General features: G+C 34.4%; 1 protein-coding gene and 1 pseudogene across 1 annotated transcript; both read right to left on the minus strand.

Annotated features, from left to right (window-relative positions):
• Positions 1-1242: 1242 nt before the first annotated feature.
• Positions 1243-20341, minus strand: LOC112625509 (alpha-fetoprotein). The gene is made up of 15 exons (XM_025386816.1): positions 20157-20341; positions 19283-19334; positions 18190-18322; positions 15682-15893; positions 14377-14509; positions 13355-13452; positions 11674-11803; positions 9465-9679; positions 7676-7808; positions 7002-7099; positions 6273-6411; positions 4402-4625; positions 3125-3257; positions 1734-1788; positions 1243-1393 (listed from the first exon to the last, which is right to left on the minus strand). Exons 1-14 carry the CDS (start codon positions 20239-20241, stop codon positions 1744-1746), a joined length of 1830 nt encoding a protein of 609 aa, XP_025242601.1. The 5' UTR covers positions 20242-20341; the 3' UTR covers positions 1243-1393; positions 1734-1743.
• LOC112625666 lies at positions 7369-7480 on the minus strand (annotated as a pseudogene).
• Positions 20342-21380: the final 1039 nt, after the last annotated feature.

The raw sequence follows: 21380 nt of genomic DNA on the forward strand, positions 1-21380 counted from the left end.
AGTGGTTCATGGCTATAGTCCCAGCTACTCAGGAGGCCAAGATAGGAGGATCTTTTGAGCCCAGGATTTTGAGACCAGCTGGGCAACATAGTGAGACTCCAACTCAAAAAAAAAAAAAAAGAAAGAAAGAACTGAAATCACATTTTATTGCTCTGAAGCCATTGTTTTGTCCCAGAGCACAGGCCAAGCATGCATGTAATATTTAGATTTCTATTCAAAGCTAATATTCCCTACTGGTGGACTGGTCTTTTTGTCACCTCTTGCTGACTTTGCCCCTCTCTACCCTTTTCCCTGCCCCAATGCCCATTATCCATATCTCGTGGATTATCTTCCTCAAAGCTAATTATTAACAGCACATCTCTGCTTAGATATCACTTTGGTCCTCTGTTACTCATAAGATATTGTCCAACCTCTTTAGAATAGAGCCATGAGAGTCTGGCTTAGCCCTTCATAGCTTCCACATCCTGCCTGACATTCTACATCTCTACCCTTCCCACCTACCCTGTACTCCTCTAAAACTATTCATCATGCTTTGTCATACCCAGTACCTCTGACCATGTGCCCCTCTTTCATAAAATGAACTTCTCTTTTACTTGAACTGATGAATGCTCATTCATTTTCTTCTTAAATGTTTATGGTACCTTCTCTAGTCAGAACCGATGTCACCCACCCTTTGGTTCCCTCAACAATTTGTTGTCAACTCCTTGTGGTCATAATCTGAGGCATTCCTTCTGTGTTGCTTCCTTCTCTACTGAAGCAACTGGAGAACAGTGACTGTACCCAGCACAGGGCCTGGTACTCAGTGAGGGCTTAGTAAACATTTGTGGAATAAAAATTTAATTTATGAAAATATTAATTATATTCAATCAAAGCTACAATGTATTTATGTTTTAAAATATCTGTGAATCCCGAACTGTGTAAGATAGAGAAAAAAAGTAGTTGTGAAATTTTCATAGATCCTATAGAAGAATAATAATTTCTTTTCTCATCTCCAGATTATCTGTTAGAATACTTCAGTGATGGCCATTTAATAAACAAAATGCCCTGGCAGCATCAAATAGTGTTTAACTTGGGAACATGTTTTCAGTTCACCAAGTGATCTAGTACTGTAAATCCATCCTTGGATGGCTTTAATCTCCTATAATAATCAGTACTTAATGCTATTTTAACAGAATCTGCTTCAGACAATGGTATACAAAACTAAAGAAATTATCTATAACTTTTCATAAATATGCAGACTCAGAAAAGGAAACATTTGGAGATATTTTATTTCTATGATAAGGAAATCTCACATAAAAGTATCATTTCATTAATTCACAAAAAGTGTTAAATCAGTTAAAATTAAAGAGAAAAGTTCACACGAAATGAAAGACTCCTTTTGTCTTCTCCTCCCCTGCAATATGAGCAAAAATATATTAAATATTAATTAAACTAATAGGTGCAGTAAGTAACTGGTTCTATTATTTTATATCGGAGAAACATTGGATACATAGGAAAGTCTTCTGATAGCATTTGTTGAAGCCTTTTAAATAACCTAAAAGGATTTTGCATAGTTGAGCCACTAATTTAACATCGTGTGCATAATTTTGTTCAAGTGCTTTTAAAATAAACTTTTTCTTGAATTCCATTTATTTTTAAGAGAATTAATGGCAGTCCTCATGATCTGTCTCATTATGGATTGATATTTCTGGAGAATCAACATTATATTCAGTCTTGTCTGAATGTTTTGTTACCTGAAGTAATTTAAACTCCCAAAGCAGCACGAGTTTTTGAAATCAGTTTTTGTCCCTGAAAATTAAGAATAAACATAATCAGATAAAGAAATGGATTATTATACCAATCATACAGTTAACACTGTACAATCTGGGGTGAATTTATGGGTTTGTAGATTAACTAAGTTAAAAATGAAGAAATACATCTCTGATGCCAACAATCTAGGATAGTAAAAGCCAGGGAGAAAACAATATTCATTCATATCAACAGTTTTTTTCTATAACAATCTCCAAATCTGTGCCTATTCTGACTCAATCTTTCCCCTTCCTCTACAAATTACAAGTTATTAGAAATTAAAAGGTTTGCAGATAAAGTACTGCTACTATTTGTTCATGTTCTCTATATCTAAATAAATGTCTTCTCAGATTATAGAACATTAATCTTCTTCTGTCATGTTTTTCAGAAATGCTTTACATCAAATCTGTTTTACCAGTTTTATCTAATTTGATTATCTATGTCCCACCCCACCTGATCCCACCAAAAACACACACATATACTGATAAGTGCACATACTCAAATGCATCTAATTATATTATTTATAGAAAAACTCTACATTTCTAAATACATCTGTCTTTGGATTTTACATGGCGAGAAAGGTAAAACTGACAAAAACGCTAAGTTATAGAATATCTTTTTAAAGTATAGTGTTGCTATATTCAAATATATGTAGCAATACAAACTGAAAAATTGTAAAATTTAGCCAATTGTCTTGATTGTGATAATCATTTCACAATGTATAAATATATCAAAACATCACATGTATACCCTAAACAGATATAATTTGTATTTGTCAATCATGCCTCAATAAAGCTGAAAAAAGGTAATTTTTTTAAATGTTAGGTAGAATTCCCTAGTTAAAAAAAACCTAGCTAATTATCCATCTAAAATTACTATGTAATTAAAATAACTCCGAAGTACTACTCTGTTGATGTACAAAAGCAAGCTTCTAAATGAGTTCAAAAACATTTTCTACAAATATTCTCCTAATACTCTGTTTGCATAATTAATTTGCTATTAAATCCTTTTATCCATTTAGCTGAATTGATCAATTTTAGGCCAGAAACTATCTAAATTACCATCAATTATTTATACATTCACTTTATGGGTTTCTCTACTACGAAATAAATTAAAATTACTAATTCTATCAATATATTTTAATATTATAATTCTTCCTAATATTAAGAAAATGTGATTTTTTTAAATGTTCTAAAATCCTTCAATCTGTTTCTCAGTGAAATTTAAATCTCTCTGAAAATATTTTAAAGTTATAAATTTGTAGGATCTTCCTTTCATTATCCACTACAGAAAATTCCATAGCAAGTATTTTGAGTATGAAATGAGCTGCATGTACCTCTTCAGCAAAGCAGACTTCCTGTTCCTGACCTTGGCAGCATTTCTCCAACAGGCCTGAGAAATCTGCAATGACAGCCTCAAGTTGTTCCTCTGTTATTTGTGGCTTTTGCTTCACAAGGTTAATGAGAAACCTGTGATTTAAAACAAAACAAAATACAAGAGAAGTCTGTTATGCAATGCTATTTTTCTACAGCCTTGCTGGTAGAGAATTCTCAGAGCCTAAACCCTTACTCCATCAACCTATCACCAGACTGACCACACACACCTTGTCTAGTACTTTCAGTAGAAAGACTGAGGGTGAAAACACGCCAAGTGTTCCACTGGCCTGGAGTTGTGCAGGTTATGGATGGAACACTATTTCATACTTGACCATATTTATGTGTAGTGGAAGGCAATCTCCTCCCACCCCCTAGGAATATCCTTTCCTGTCCTCTCTTCTTAACTGTGTCTTATCCACACTCAAAGACCCAGATCTCCGCATCCTGCCCATCCAGTTATCACACCCTTATCTAGGCACTGGCAGCACTAATTGCCTGCACCACTCATTTAGCAAGCCTTTCATGTTGGACTTAGACCAGAGCAATAGGGAGTAGATCAGAGCAATAGGAAAAGCTTGCCAGAAGAGGCAACATTCTTATCATACCTTGAAACATACCTCAGACTGTGATAAAGGAAAAAAGAGAAGAATGGGTTTTCCAGTGAAGGAAGACTATTTACAAAACAAGTGAGGATTAAAATGCATGTGAATTTGAAGAACATAAGCTCCGTTGACTTGCATGACCATCACCATTACAAAAGAGCTCCCACAATGAACTGAAATGTACATGTCATTTCTTAACACCCAAATGGTATGGTTGAATTAAATAAGATAGTTATTCTCTTCAAAGCGTAAATAATGTGAAAAAAAAAAAGATTCAATGATGTGTTTCCTGTGCTTGGAATGAAAGTACCCAAATTTGCTGCAAAGATACACTCTAATTCCTCAGAATAGATTGCCCACTTTTCCTCAAACCCCAAATACATATCATGATAATAGTTACAACAGAGATTATTTTTACAAACAGGAAATTGTCTGCCCTCATTAATTTTTCTAGACCTGCTTCCCCAATGAGGCTGGGAAGACACTGAGACAAAACTATTTTCAAAGACATTTTAAGTGCTTTGGGAGTAATGCTCTGTTAGTGAGCCCAATAGTGTTAGGTGAGAGAGGTAGAAGTCTCAGTTGCTCTTTGGGGTTGTCATTATTTTCCATGCTAGCAAGTAACAGTTTCTTACTCTTGTTTCATCGTTTGCAGCGCTACACCCTGAGCTTGACACAGATCCTTATGGAAAATGAACTTGTCATCTGAGAATGCAGGAGGGACATATGTTTCATCCACCACCAAGCTGCTGAAGCATGGCCTCCTGTTGGCATATGAAGAAGTGCAGCACTGGCCAACACCAGGGTTTACTGGAGTCGTTTCATGTCTGATACATAAGTGTCCAATAATAATGTCAGCCTGGTTAGGAGAATGAGAAAAAAAAGCAAGGAGATTGGGCATTAGTCATGAAGTTGGTCCAGTTTTTCAGAAAACTGCTGCAATAATTTCAATGTCCAGCAATTTACAATTAATATTACAGGAAAATTTGCTATATGGGATCATGTGACATTATATTGTTAATTCCAGCATTTACTCATTTGTTTGGGCTAAGCCTTAGCACGTAGCAGCAGGTAGTCCATATGTGATGTTGAGGATAGTCATTTAGCTATTTGTGTCAGCTATTCGAAACATGCTTCCAGTTACATACACACTTCTAAAGGACGAAAATATCTCTGCCTTTATGTTTCCCATGTGTATTTAGTAGAACTTTCCATTTTTCTTTTGAGAATCAGTATCTGAAGGTAAGAATAGCACAAACTTACCCCTTTTATTCATATACATATACACATGTATATACTTGCAGCTAATATATCATCCTAACTGAAAAGAAATAGGACCAATTTTGCATGTTTTTAAGACTTTCCTAATGTAGAATCTTGCTACCTTGCCTACTTCGGAGATATTTCTTAATCACCTATTAATAACTTGCATTAAGAAATAATATGTTTTGTGTTCACTTTATATATCAGACTAGTGCTGTGTGAGTTACGCAGATTATCTTGTTTAAAATAGCTGTCGTGTGAGGGTGGTATAATTTTTATTCTCAAATGTCAGATGAAAAATCTCAAACTTAATGACATAAGTAGCTTTCCCACTGTGATACAGCTAAAGAGTAGTGAAAGTAGAATGCGGCTGTAGGCTGGTGGCCTCTGGAACATACACTCCTGAACCATTACACCATCCTGCATCCCTGCAGCCTCCCAACAGGGGGGATTCAAGAAACAATTGAGGTGACGTTTAATCATAGGAAACTCTCCTTTTACTGTTAACCTTTGGGGAAAAATTTTACTACAGGAAGACTAAGTAGCAAATAACTCCCCATTATGATCAAGAGGAAAAGGGATAAAATAGACAATTTCATTTGCAATTATGACTTTATGGGAAAAATATTTTTAATTCATCCTGTAATCTTATGTATGACACTAGTGACATTAGGAAGTAAAGAATATTGGCATTACTGACTCGAAAGTCATTTTACTATTCAGAACATGATACTTATCCTGTGCTGTATCCTATACCCTGTGAAAGGGAAAAAATTATCCTTAATGTCACAATAATAACATTATACTACAAAAGGTAAAAATGTAAGTATGGCTAAAATAGTGTGACTAATTTTAATCAATCAAAGATAAAGTTTTTTAAAACATCAAAGTAAATATATGAACAAAAAGCAGAAATTGTGAGTTGAAGTTACAAATTATGAATTAAGTTATGAATTATGGGCTACATGTTAGTCATTCTGTCTTTCCGATATATAAAGTTGGCTCAGATGTTGTTGACTAAACTGGCTGCACTTCCACCAGCCATCCTGGAAGAACAGGAAGCCTGGCCACACGCCTGCCATCCAGAGCTGAGTCTCACACCTTCCAACTGTGACTAATCAAACAAGCCTCCTAAAGCCATCTCTACATTGGTTTTTACCATCTTCCCTACAGGGGAATTATGAGGCTATTTCAAGTCAAACAGGGCAGAAATGAGATGGGACTAAACCAAGCAGACACTCACCGCTCCCTCACCACAGGCCAATAGTTTGTCCTCACTGAGTTGGCAACAAGTGGCTGCTGTGGCTGCCATTTTTCTGGTGATGGCCATCAGCTCCGATGAGGTCAGCTGAGGGGCTTTCTTTGTGTAAGCAACGAGAAATCTGAAAGAAGCATTTTTTTCTACTAAGTCCTGCTGAGTCATTCACGAGTTTTCAGCCACCTTGCTGCTTCTCACAGACTCTCTTCTCTCATGTCAGAAGACATGAGGTCAGCTCATTTGTTTCATCTACATCGTATTTGAACCAACATTTGAGATGCATTTACTCTAACAACCACTCCCTGTCTTCCTATTATAAAAGCACATCACAATGAAAAAGCGAACTCCAGGCAGAAGGCTGACTCGTATTCCAAACCTCAGAGCTTCATTGATTTTTAACTGTGATCTTTTGGTGTTTTAACTAGGACAGACTGTGACAGAATGGATATCTTTACTGCAAACATTTGCACAGTATGGGAAACTTAAAGTCAATACCACAGATCAGACCTCACAGGTCATTCTTGTTGCTTCCAAAGGAGGAGAATGGGGAAGGCTACATTCTCTTCCAGAATATTGGGTAGTCAGATTACACTGACTTCCAGTCTGAAATAGGAACTGAGATTAGAGTAGCTATGGAGTTACTAATTTGAATTTATATTTCCCTTGTCTGTTAATAATTTTAATTCACTAAAAATACTATTTACAAAAACATACGCATTTTGTAGGTAATATTCTCCTAGTTTCTGGAAGAGGCCGCAGCTTCGCTTTGCCAATGCTTGGCTCTCCTGGATGTATTTCTGTAATTCTTCTTCCTGAAAATGAAGAATTATTACATGTACATTTTTCTCTTCTTGGATGCTTAACTTTGTATATAAAAGTTGATCAATATTATATACTATTATAAAACCAATCAGAGATTTGTTAATATTAAAGATGGTAAAGTATAAATTTTGGTAATTAAAGAAAATGGATTTTGGGGAGATTAAGTTTAAAACTTTATGAATCACAAAATCATTTAATGGCAAAACTCAGTCTTTGGATAAATGATTACAGTTCTTTCTGTACCAAATTCTTGCCTTTCTGAAGTTATCCAAAAATGAATAATGAATACTACCTTTATTTGTGGATCATAGAACTTTTGGTTAACATTTTTATTTCTACACTTGATCTTAGCCAAAAGGCCGAGAAGCGATTAACATTTTTATTTCTAAAGCAAACCACTAGCTGCTGACTGCTAGTTAATAACAGTTTAATATCTAGACAACTAGTTAATAGATACAACTGGCTAACAACTAGTTAACAACTAGAGACTTTCAAACCAATAGCATTTTTAACAGATGACATCAATCCAGTTTTTCACACTCCCCTAAAATTCTAGAGAAACTTACCCCTTTATCTTGGCATTCAAGAGGGTTTTCTGTCTGGAAACACTTCTCCAATAACTCCTGGTATCCTTTAGCAACTCTTAGAATTACTGAGACTGCAAGCTGAGGATGTCTTCTTGAATATTCATGAACAAAACTGAAATATGTGGAGAAAAATATTTCAAGTTATTGGAACTAAGAGACAAAAGGAGCCCTCACTTCTCTAGTTATTCCTGTATAATATGGCATGTGGAAGTTAAATTCAAATAAATAAACCTGAAAATCAAATATGATTTGAATTATATGAATGGCAAAACTGTTAATGAAGACTGTGATCCTTCAAATTGTCCTGTAAAATGGTTTTTTGTTTTCTCTTACATCTCTCAATTTGACTTTTCAATTATGGACTTTATATTCATTTATTCAACAGATATTTTTCCAGTGTTTACTCTCTGCTAGCATTGCTTTAAGCAGATGGACTCAATGATGTGTAAGATAAATACCTGCCCTCTGACAAGCACACATTATAGGGAGGCAGAACAACCAAACAAAAAATAGGCCATCTCATTTCAGTTAGTGATAAATCAATGAAAATAAATAAAGATGAAAAAGAAGAAAAGGGTTGATACCCAAGGTGGAGAGGCCACTAACTTTGTGTGTGGTCAAGAAAATTCTCTCTCGGCAGCTGATATCAGAACAGAGATCAGCTGAGTGAAGGAAGCCATGCAAGTATCTGGGGGAAGATCATTCCTGGCTGAGAAAATTCTACTGCAAAGAATCTTTGCAACTGAAGAACTGCTTCTATTACACAATTAGCTTTAGATGTGCATGGATGTGTAAACTTAAAGATAATTCTTGACTTTACTAATGGTATTCCCAGATTATAGGATTAGTTCTGTCACCAATAAGTTGTCACTATGTGCCTCTTAAATCTGAACTTTATTCTAGCTTACATAATTTTATTTAGCAGTGCAAACAATGTGTGAATGTTTAATTTTAATGCAACAATAGAGTAATATCTTCAGGCAATAGTAAAAAGAAAATTGGGCCATTACTTTTAATACTACATTAGAATCAGACTCTTAAATCTAGAAAGACCCTGGGAAATTATCGAGTGTAATGTCTTAAGTGCTTCACAAATCCCTCCTCCAGTAGTGTCCATAGTTACATACTATACAATTAAAGAAAACGTATTAACTTGATTGCTTGCCTCCCTTAAAGGCAAATAGAGTGAGAACGTGACCTATCATTTGTATTAAAACAAACTAATGTACTGCAAATGCCTCTAAACATGTTTTGATTTTCTTAAAAAATATAAAACATGTAGTTAATACATAGCCAATAAACTGTTCCTATAAAAGCTCTTCTATCTAGCATTATCTATTGTGTTATCTTTTGGAGAAAAGTTTTTCTTTAACATGCGTTGCAAGAGTACATTCTTAATCATGAACTCTTCCTATTACAAAAATATCCATATCCTATTTGAAAGTTCAAGGGCAGCCTTGATATGAGTAATCTTTACAGGATGACAATGCTTCTGGTTCCAGAGAAATTGACGTGAAATAAAATCCAGCTTCATAAGCAAAGCAGTTAATGAGTCACAATGGTGAAAGCTTCACCATTATACACCAAATTCCATTACTTATTTCCTAGTTATCTACTTAAATCTATTTTGGCTCAGAACATTCTAGCCAAATATCTTCACATATTGAACTCAAAAACCATAACCATCACTCTCCATTTCAACAATGCAAATCTGTCAGCCACATAATCATTTTTACTTGTATGAACATACATTTACAGAGTGTGTTACCTTGCCAAGAAGATATTTTTTTCCCCTGAAGAAAATTGGTTAAAATCTCTATCTCCTAAAAACCTGTTTAGATTTGGAGATAGACCTTCAGGTTTTTCATCATTTTGTGCATGAATTATACATTGACCACGTTCCAGTGTGGTCAGTTTGCAGCATTCTGTTATTTTGTTTGATAGAGTGTCTTGTTGAGAACATATGTAGGACATAATTTTTTCCTGCAACAGGGAAAATAAAGTATAAGTTTTAAAGGTTTATTCTTTAATAAAGGATCTCAAAGTCAGCTTCAGAAAAAGGAAGAAAGGGAAGAGAGGGAGGGAGAAGGGAACAAGGAAAGAAGGAAGAAAGTCAAGGAAAGAAGGAAGAAAGTCCAGGAAAGAAGGAAGGGGAAAGGGAAGTAGAGAGGGAGGGGGGAAGGAGGAAGGAAAGAAGAAGAAAAAAGACATTTTAACTTATCTCTCGTTTTAGTGCTTTCTCCCCACTTTTGGGTTTTCTCATTCCTTTCCACTTACCTGTTTGTTCAATTCTTCTTTCCATAGTTGTAAGCTAAACCCTATGTTATTTTAATTAAAAACTTTTACAAATAAGAGGGAAATGTACTCAAATAAAATGGGATGCATATTGCTGTATATATTTCTATTAGCATTCAAATTTGCCACTAAACAACACTTGCAACTCATGTCATAACATGGAGAGCAAACTTTCTGCTCCATGAGAAATTCCATAAGAATGATAATCATCATCAGAACATACTGCAGTGACTGACTATGACCTTCAGAGGGCAGTCTATAGATAAAACGGCAGTGCACGTAAGTGGCCAGAGGAAGGCAGAGCTTATATAAACCTATCATGGGACTGAAAATTCTGCACATTCTCAGCAAAGACAATTAGAACCCATTGTTCAGCTATCCAAATCCACCTTATATATCATACCGAAATTAATGTTTCCACTTTAAAGGAAAAGGGTGGTTATGAGCTCCAAAAATTGAAAAAACTAACTTTTAAAAAATGACTATGAGAAACAGTAACATGGTCAGTTCAAAATGGGAAAACAGAGCTCAAAGAAAAACAAAATATTTCTTGCTGGTTTTCCTAGTATGCAGGTAGATACTTCTAGAATAAAAACAAGTAAAGTAGTACAGTTGCCTGTCAGACTTCCTCCTCTCACTTCTTCCCCAACTCCTTAGGGACTGTCACTCTCAGGTCTCCCCTGCAGCCTCAACTTCTTGCTGACTTCAAGCATCTCAGCTGAATTGTCATCGGAGTAGGCTGAAATGAGCATTTTATCTTCACTTTCAGCCTTCTGGAAACCATAGTCCTGTGCTGGTTATCAAGCCATTTGAGTACCTATGAGCAGTAATTTTTAAGCCCCTTGGATTTTAATCTCTTTGGTGTGTCCTGGGGCCCATAGAGAGAGAGTAATCTGGGGGTCAACAAGCCTCTCTTGTAATATCTAGAAAGTCTAGGGTTAGCCAAAATAAGCCAATGCCACACTGCTTAAGTCACCACTGACTAGAGCACACTCAGGAAACTGTTACTGGGTTTTTTAAACGTTGTTTTCTAATTCGCTAAGACCCCTTTATTCACACTTCTCTTTGGCATGGCTAGCTTTTTATCTTGTAGAACAGTTTCTTGTGCTATTTTTATTGTATTTGTTCATTTAACAAACTATTATAGAATGCCTTCCATGTGCCAGGCATTGTGCTATGGAGACAACAGTAAACCAAGGCAGTCCCTAACTCCAAGGAGGTCACTGTCTTATCTCTCCTATCAGACTGTGAATTCCTCGAGGTCAGCCTATGCTTTTATAGCAAGTGTCTGTCACAGTGGCAATCAGATAGAAAGTATTTAACATATATTTATTCGTCAAATGAAAGAATAAATGAATGAAAAAACAAATACATTAAAACTTAGTTTCCTCCTGTCCTCTAAGACACTATGTAGAAGCCTTCTGAGAAGTTCTCATAGTTTTTTTAGAAGTAAGAAATAGATGGGCCTTGGTTTCACAAAAGGGGGTATAGCTAAAGTGAAAACCAGGATCAACAAAAGATGGCTTAAGTTTTACTACCAACAAGTCTGCAAATTTACGGAGTCACCTAGTTTCCATACCCTGTAACCAATTCAAGTCAGACAACCTTCTCCCTTTTAGAATGAGACAAAAAGAAAGAAAAGGGAGTGAAAATTATCTTTTTTAAGAAGTAAGACTCTTCACCCCATCCTGCAGACAATCCAACACGTCTCCTCTGCAGCAGTGCTCATGCACGTGGGCCACATCCAGGACTAATTTCTGGATTTCAGTAAAATTAACTTTGGTAAACTTCTGACTCAGTTTAGTAACAGTTCTAGGAAAAAAAAAAAAGAAATTAGAAATTAATTTCTTCGTTATCTGTCAAAACAAAATAGAATTTACAGAGTATTACTACAGTAGAAGTTTCAAAGAGTAACAAGTGAAATTCCCTTGTTGTTTAAAAAGTAAAGGAAACATGTTGTAAGGCTTGATTCCAGCTGTGTCTTTCAAGGTGGTAGCTCTGTAAACTGTGACCTGGCCTCACAAATGGTTTAGAAGAAATTTATCTCTTCCTAAAACATGTCTTAAAAATTAAGGTAAATTCTTTTTGCCATTCCACTCTGATGTTGAGCATTTGTATTGAGTGGACAGAAAACTTTAAAAGAATAAACAATTAAGAAATGGAAAACTCCATGGAAATGAGAACCATTTTCTACTGGGGTAAAAAATACTTCTGAGAATCCAGGAAAGGAGGCGTATGTGCAAATCAATGAAATGGGACAAGAAAGTGGAGCAGATTAAACATTTCAGGCATACCATTGTGCCAAGAGAGTAATGTGGCCAAAAAAGAAGTAAGAAATAAAAATTCTGGTTTCCTCTGCATATTTCATTAAATTTTAAGAGCTGTCTTTGTAAAACCACTGTTCCTAGAGAAGATAGTGTTATTCCTGCTTCTGATAAAGATGGATCTTCTCTATAAATTTAGACCACTTAGCTTTCACTATGGATAGCAAATGATAAGGTTATTATAATACTATCTCAATTTCTATTTTATTACTAAGATAAATTTAAATGAAGTAGGTAATAAATTAATCTTTCAATTTCTAGTTGAGTTGGAGAGTAGTTAAGGCATAAATCTGACTTCTTACAGGAAGAAATTTCAGTCTTTAGAACTTATTCCATTAATAAAAACTTCATTATAGATTTCCATTGTCTACAATATGTTTTAAAGTGTTATTTAACCAAACAGCAATCAACTAAACTCTGAATATATATACTTACTACTATTCGATTAGCAGCTCAGATATTTTCATGTACTAGAAATGTTTCATCATAAAAGAGTTGATGAGTACCTTAAATCAGTTATATAATTTAAAATGTTCTTTTCTCCTGACACTAGATTCTAATATTATTGCCTCAAGGGAATATTTTTATGGGAAGCAATAAATGCTATAAAGAGCCTTATAGAAAGTTAAGAAACACAATTAATGTAAAGAATTTCTTGTTAAGGCAAAAGTTGTAAATGATACTCAGTGAAGGCTGACTTATTTTGTAGAAGGGCTAGAAAAATATGGTCTAGTAATGAAGTATAATTTGATTGCAGACCAGAACTTAAAGTGTCTTAAAGAGGAGGTAAATTACACAAACTATAAAAGTCTTTTCCATTTATTATCTCAGCTAGGCTTTAGTAAGTGTTAAACTGACTTATCCATTGGCTTCCTTCTGATCCTACGAGTTCACGGTTCTAACCCCATTAGCCCTCATCAAAGGGGTCTCAAAGGGGTCTTCATTCTCTAAAACAGCAACAATTAGAAAAACGAACCCAAATTGCAAAAGGGTAGTTCTATAGCTCTCACCCTCTTCCCTAGATAGAGCTTGAACTTACATGGCATGGAAAGTTCGGGTCCCAAAATTTTTCATTACTGCACATGCATGTTGATTTAACAAGCTGCTTTCTCTTAATTCTTTTGTAATTGATGCTGCCTAGATGTAGAAGAAACAAGATGTCATGAAAGCATATACTAATATTTTCTTTATGAGCTCTAATATTTAGAAAAACTACAAGTATAGATAAAATGCAATTCCATAAAATATGTTTTTTACTAAAAATTATAAATGTCATACGTTATGTCAGAATATTATTGACTCATTTATTCTTTGAGGTTAGTTTATATGCATCTGTGCCAGAAAAATTTACTCAAAATACCTTGAAACAAAAACATAACTTTTATATTGGGGATCACCAATGAAAAACTGTACTTTTAAACAGCTTAAAGACAAATTCAAGCCTGCTAATTTCTTAAATGTCTTCTCAGTTACAAAAAATACGATTGTATCACAGCTTGACACTAAGAGTAGTCACAGTTCTCAAGAAATTTTTGTTGTAGGACTGCTGGCGGCAAGTAGTGAATGGTGGATATTATTCTAACTCTCTAAACCTAAAAAAATATTTTCTTCTCTAAACCTCTTTCCTAGTTTGTTAAAGGACAAAAATACTTACACCTCAAATTTGTTCTAAGGATTAAAAAAACAGTGAGTATAAAGCATTTATGATAGTTGGCCTTTATTTTTTCTCTCTCCTCTGCTTCTCCTTTTCTCTGTTTTCTTTCACTTACTCGCTCCCACTTATAGCAGCCTCTCTTTCCCTTTCTCTCTTTCTGTCTTTCCTTCTTTATCCCATCAAACTCACTTCCCTAATAATAAAGTTATTGTTGACTTAATGAATAGATGCTAAAAACCAGCAAATCCAGTTTTGTTCACACGAAGAATATCAGATTGCTGAACTATTTCTCTATTCCAAAAATTATACTCTCCACATTAAGCACATTTTCATTTTTAACTTTGTTTTTTTTAATGAGTCATAGTCAGACTACAGTACTGGCTCAGATATCCACACAAATATGATACCTTTGTTTGGAAGCATTCAACTGCATTTTCAGCTTTGCAGCAAGATGGAATTATTTTGTCATAGCGAGCAGCCAAAAGAAGAATTGTAGGTGCATACAGGAAGGGATGCCTTCTTGCTATCTCGTAAATGAATCTGTGAAATAAAATAGAGCTGGAAGATTTATAAACACCTAAAAATAGGACTACTACTGCTTGGAACTGGACTCTAGGATTTACTTAAAGCTTCAAATAACAACAACAAAAGCATTTGACTTTGTCTTTACTGTGTTTCTAAGGGGAAAATCATCATATTTTTTCCACATGTTGTCAAAAGTTTCCTCACTAAAGATGCTGGAGGGAAAAATATCTGACAGATGGTACCAGATTCTATTATGAGGAGAAAATAGGCAGGCATGCTAACTATGATTCTTATTAAAAGGTCCTTTTCAATAAGCCGACTCAGATATGTTTCAGGGATCAGCAAAGCCAGACTTCTGCTAAGTGCAACAGAAAGATGCACATTGTATCCCTTGTCAGTGCAGAATGGGGTTATGCACCTGGATAGTCACCATAGCACAGATGTTCTAAGGGCAGTCTCTCTATTTATCTGGTTTAGGAGTAACATGGAAGGCAGAAGTGCTGAAGAGTTACATACAGGCTTCTCCAACAGAGAACATGTTCTCAAATGTCAAATGTACTAGCTGTGTGCCCTTAGCCAGTTGTTTTAGCCTTCCTACCTTCAATTTCCTATCAACAAAATGGGGGAAAGAAGAAGAATGAAGAGGAAGAGGAGAAGGAGGCTTCAAAGGTTGTCTGTGAGTGTTAATCCGATCCTCTGTGCAAGCAGACATGTTTCCACAACATCCTAAGTGTTCAGTAAACCTTTGCCATGTCTATGTATCTTGACCATGCTTGGATATCTAACTTTCATTTCTAGGCAATTAGATGAATACAAAACACCAATATACGGCTCTGGAAAGCATCAATTTTGTGCAATAGTAGTACATTCTTGAACAAGGTAAAATTGAGAGTAGAAGGGATAAAAAGAAAAAAGAAGAAGAAAACAAGGTGTATATCTCTCAAGGGACTAATGGAACCTCTGGTAGGTCTGTCCTATGGTCTGTACTACATCTAGCATGCTATGGAAACAAAGTTACACTAAATGTTGCTCTCCTAATTACCTTGCCTGGGACCTCAGCAGACACAACACCAAACAAACATTATATCTCTTACTGGGAGTACATGAGTACATTGCAAAAATACCAAATTAGGCTTGCCATTGCTGTGTTTCTGAGGTTTGCATCTACCTTTAAACTGGATCCTTACTTGTTCATGAATGTTTCCCTGTCTTCTTCATATGCTTCACAACTCGTGACAGGTTCTGGAACTTGGAAAAGTGGGATGGATGCTGGAGTGGGCTTTTTGTGTGCAAGAAAACAGTTATGTCTTCCCTCTTCACTTTGGCTGCAGCAGTCTGAAAGTCCGTACTTTTCCAAAATGTCTTTCTCATGGCAAAGTTCTTCCAGAAAGGCAGGTAGCTACAAGAAATATTTTATGTTTAGTGAAAGACACTAACTTTGCTTTAAAAATCTATAAGACACAAACATTTTCTAATGTCTAAAATCACAACTATAGATTCTGAAAATTCTTCCGTACACATTCTAATGTATTTTGTTTTAGCCTGATGAAATAGATTTCTTTGCTGCCTTATGGAAAATGAAACTTTAATCTCCAAACAATAAAAGGAAAAAAGCCATGCAATATTTTGTTTCTCTTTCTCAATTTTGAATTATTTTGTTTTTCCTTTTTGTGTTATCAAAAATTTGGACTAAGATATATAAGCTTTTATAAATATATAAACCATGTTTCATAGACACAGGAAGGGAAACAACACACACTGGGGCCTGTCAGGGGGTGGGGTGCAGGGAGGGACAGCATTAGGAAAAATAAGTAATGCATGCTGGGCGTAATACCCAGGTGATGGGTTGGTAGGTGCAGCAAACCACCATGACACATGTTTACCTATGTAACGAACCTGCACATCCTGCACATGTACAACAGAACTTTAAATTTAAATATAAATAAAAAAGAAACCGAGCAAAATAATATTTTCATTATTCTCATTAAAGATGTAACTTTTGGAATTGCAAATACATATGTATATATTATGGTATATGCATATATATTCATATACACATACCACATTTCAAACATCAATGCTCATTTTACATGCCATCCTTACAAGGCAATAAAAAATTACATATTATTTTTAATTAGAAATAAAAATGATTTTGAAATGAAATAATGGTTGGATTTTAAACTGAAAAAAATGATTTTTTAAAAAAACACTTTTCTTGGTCGTAATTACAGATTTAGCTAAAATGTGTTAAAATGTATGTGCTTCCTTGTCTGTGACATACTCTTACCAAACTCAGATGACAGCACCAATATTCCACAGAAAGCCCCAAGAAATACATGTGTTTCGTGCATCTGAGGAAACTTTTATGTAGCTTTTATAGCTGCTACAGTAATATTTAGAGAATCCTGGAAAGCTTACGTAAGATTTCTAATTCCCAATCCTCATTTAAAAGGTAGACCTTTAAATTTACAAGAATAAATCAGTAATCTGTAACATTACCTTGAACCCCTAATTAGATGTAAAGTTGCAATAGATAATGTATTTTGTGTTTTTTATGCACATTTTGAAAAGATTATCACAAGACAAAAATAGAGATGCAAAACAGAAATTTTTGTCAAATCATAAATTTCAAAATTGGAAAGTACTTAAACCATATATTTAAAAGGGCATCTCTTCTATGATATTCCAAGTACATTGTCTTTTGGCCACCTAATTAATCCCACCATAATAGAGTATTCTCTGGGCATGTTGGTTTATAATTGGAGAGTTCTAATCACTATAAAGTTTGTTTCTTTGTTAAGATAAAATAAATAATAATAAATATTATTTGTTGAGTTTCTACATTGAAATATCCTTATACTAAGAAAAGTATTTAGTGTTTATCTAAAATTCAAATTGAACTGGGTATTATGTTTTATTGTTCTTTGCTAACCCTGGCAACCCTAACGATGTGCTATGCATCTTACATTCACTATACTTATAGTGTTAAGAAGCTACTAAGACTGTCAATTTCAAGCCAGATGGTCTAGTTCAAATCCTGGCTCTGCCATTTGGTGGTTCCCTTAAGAAAGTCAGTTAAATTCTCTGCACCTCAACTTCCTCAACTGGAAGATTAGCATCTATCTTCAAGGATTATTTTAAATGTTTAATAAATGAATATAGGTAAGCAAAGCTGATATCCTGCCCAGAAGCCCCAGCCAGCATCTCTTGACTCACTGGACAACCATTCTGATTCATCAGTGCTATCTATCCCCTATGTCGTAAAATATTTTTATTATCAATGTACACGTTATGCTTCCTAGAATAATGCCAGTCACATTGTGTGTATAATAAAAGTTAGCTACTATTATTGTTATATCAATTTCCATGCTAACTCTGAAATGGGAGCTATTATCATCTCTTATTTTATAGATAAGAAAACCGAAGCCCAAAAAAGTTAATACGCCCATAGTCATCAAGATAATTTTATTTCAGAACCTTAGCTCTTAGTCATCATATTCATATGGTCTCTTTACAATAGCTACCTATTGTTCTCTTCCGCTCTCTTTAGCAATTCAGAATTAACCTAATCCCTCTTTCATATAATAGCTCTTCAAATATTTAAATGCATTTTTCATTGCTATTTTTGTATCTTCTCTTCGGCATGCTAAATTTTAGTCAAATATCACAATGCTTTTTTGAAATTACTCACTCACCTGGTTTTCTAAACACCCTGCAGACTGTTCATCTCCAGTGGGTTTCTCAATTGCAGTCAATACATCTTTCACCATTTTGCTTACTTCCTTGTAAGTGGCTTCTTGAACAAACTGAGCAAAAAATATGGTAGCCCTGAAACAAAAATACATGTGAATCCTTAAGGAACAGACCTGTAGCAAGCTTATTTTTCTCAAGTATAGTTTTTTGTTTGTTTGGTTTGTTTTCTTTTCTATTTATGTTGTAATCTGTTTAGACATTTGATTTGTAAAATTAGCTTCTAGTCATCTGAGAAGAAACTTCAGTCTTTTTCTTGTTTTCTTTTCCCATAAATATACATATAGATGTTAAAGGCTAAAATAAGTGGATTTCCCATAAGAGTGGTTCCTCCTTCTGTGACCATCCATCTACTGCAATGTACCCATAATTGAGGGTATCTACATTCCTTACGGTTACTTTTAAATTTAAGCAAAAAAAAAAAAAAAGGTAATTAGACAGACCTCTAACAGTGTCTACTCCCAGTATGAGCAAGGTGTAAAACCCAAGACTACAGTGCTCATGGATTGACTCAAAGCAGTCCTTATGCAGGTTTGGATGTGCAAGGAGTAACAGCAACACACTACTTTAAATTCTTCGTTAGAAATTTTTAAAATGTGGGATGGAAAGACATCCAAGAGACTAACCTACTCTCCACAAATAACAGAAAATAGAATATTTTATCACCTATGGTTTGCTGCTAAGATTTAAATAGTATACAGAAAAGAAAACATTATAATATCACCCTGTTGATACTGATGAGAAAAATTCCTGAATTAGTATATGGCTGTCACTGATCAGACACTAATCTTCAGTTTCTGAAATCTGATTTGGTTTGCCTCATGGGATTTCAAGGAATCGAGAAGTTAATGTCTAAGACATTAGTCAACAGTTTAACATCTTCAACATCAAGTTGATATTCAGTATGAGTAACTTTTCTTGAAACTGTCCAAATTGCTTTTGTGCTTTTAAGAACTCACAGGGCTACCCAATTTTGTTTAAGTATTTACTTATCCTTGCTTTACACATTTAAAGTAGATTTATATAAGCAAAACTTACAGGTCAGGTAAATTTATCTCTGCAGTACATTGGTAAGAATCCAATATGGAAGCTGGAAAGCAAAATAAACTTTATGAAACGTGTTTTCAACTGCAACCAGGAAAGTAATCATTGTTACATACGAATGCTTGTATTTCAGTTAGAACTGTACAGTTTCAGAACTAAAAGAACATTAGAGATAACCTAAGCATCTTAATTTTATACTTGAGAAAACTGGGAAACTAAGGAATGAAGTTAACAGGCATAATTTATAGTAGACCTATCACTAAAATCCAGATTTTGTCTTCCAGTTGTTTGATTTTTCCCTGTACTCTAGTGCTGTAATTGTCCTGAAAGTTAAATGGTTAAAAATATATTTCAGGCATTCTTTTGAACATAGTTATATTACAGTTTGCCATTCACATCCCAGTCACAGTGTTTCTTCTTCAGACTATCAAATAGTGACCTATTTTCTGTATTAAAAATAAAGATGTTACTTATTTTACTAGTCTGAGGGAGTTTTCTATGTGAAGGAGCACAATTCTGGCTTCTTCACATATAAAATTTTATTTACATTCACATATAGGTACATATAGGTGTATATAAAATTTTTCAAAGTTAATATGCATACCAATTAAATAAATGTGTAAAAATTAATTCAACATGAAACATACAAACCATTCATTTGTCACATTAAACACTGCTATAATTTTGTAAACCTCTTGTAAAGTTACAAGTTTATCTTTCATTTAAATATATCCACCAGTTAAATATTTTTTCTCCATGTGGAATAATAAACATGATAAATAAATCAAGACAAATGAATAAATGCAAATTTTATAATTTTAAAAATTTTGATATAGAGAAAAGACAAGAGAAACACAAAATATCTCACCTATTCCATATTCATTTCTATGCAGTGTTCTGGATTCAGTAAAATTTAGTAGGAAAATTAAAAAAATTGATTCCACCCACTTCATGGTTGCTAGTTATTTTGTTATTGGCAGTGGTGGAAGCAGAATATGGAAAATCATGCTGAAATTCTTTTATACTATTTTCAGGCAATGCCTGTTAACTAGTAACTTTTTGTTGGTATATCTGTTACTTTATGGTATTTCCTTAGGTTGAAAATGGGACATTTGCCAATAATTAACAGCATAGCACTTATTTGTATTTTATGTTCAAGGACACAGACCTCTTTGGGGCAGAAAAAAAAATTGCAAGCTTATTTTATTTTGCAAATATAACAAATATTCTTCTCAAAGTACAGAATATTCAAAGAGATGACTTGTCCCTAAGTTGCAGATTAATTAATTCCTCTCAAATTAAGAAGTTAATGAAGCCATAAAGAAAAGACATCAGATTTGGTATGCAATTCATCTAATACTTTAATTCTTTAAAACTATCAAATGTCTATTATATGCCAGGCACACAAGACATGGTCTGACCAATTCAGACTCTTCATTTTGCAAATATAACAAATATTCTCAAGCTACGGATAATTCAAAGAGGTGACTTGTCCCTAAGTTGCAGAATAACAAATTCATTTCAAATTATCATTGCTTGATAATTATGCTGTCATTGTTTAGCTCAAAAACACTTTTCACTTAATATGTATGTCAATAAGGTACACTTTAAAGTATTTAGTATGTGATGTATGACTTAACATAGAAAACTTAGAGCACAAGCCCTAATAAACCAAGTCCTATAATAATTTTATTTGCACCTGTGTCTTTATGAAGTGGGTCAGCTGCACCATTCACTTAGCAACTCAAGATGATGATGTTAATACTAAATGATGGATGCTAATAGTGGTTCACCTCCTATCATCCATGTCTATGAGGGTTCCCAATCTTGGTTACACATTAGAATCACTGGGGGAACTTTCTGAATTCCCAGTGCCTAGTCTGTAACCCAGACCAGTTAAATCAGAATCTGTGGAGTTGGGACCCAGGCACCAGTATTTTCTAAAGCTTCACAGGTGTTTCATTATTCTAAAGGTAAGATTATAAAACCAAATGACCCACACCAGGAAATAAATTACTATGGTACATTCATAAAGTAAGATGATATACAGCCATCAAAATAACTTTGTGGAAGAATATTTAATGAAATGGAA

The sequence above is a fragment of the Theropithecus gelada genome, chromosome 5 (assembly GCF_003255815.1).
Source record: "Theropithecus gelada isolate Dixy chromosome 5, Tgel_1.0, whole genome shotgun sequence".
Taxonomy (NCBI): Eukaryota; Metazoa; Chordata; class Mammalia; order Primates; family Cercopithecidae; genus Theropithecus; species Theropithecus gelada.

Excerpts from the sequence above, each read along its gene's own strand:
- LOC112625509 (XM_025386816.1), bottom strand. The coding sequence starts at position 20,241 with ATGAAGTGGGTGGAATCAATTTTTTTAATTTTCCTACTAAATTTTACT. Across the intron at positions 18,323-19,282 it reads GAGATAAATTTACCTGACCT|GGCTACCATATTTTTTGCTC; the intron begins GTAAGTTTTGCT and ends TTTTTGTTTCAG. Across the intron at positions 1,789-3,124 it reads AAGTCTGCTTTGCTGAAGAG|GGACAAAAACTGATTTCAAA; the intron begins GTACATGCAGCT and ends CTTAATTTTCAG.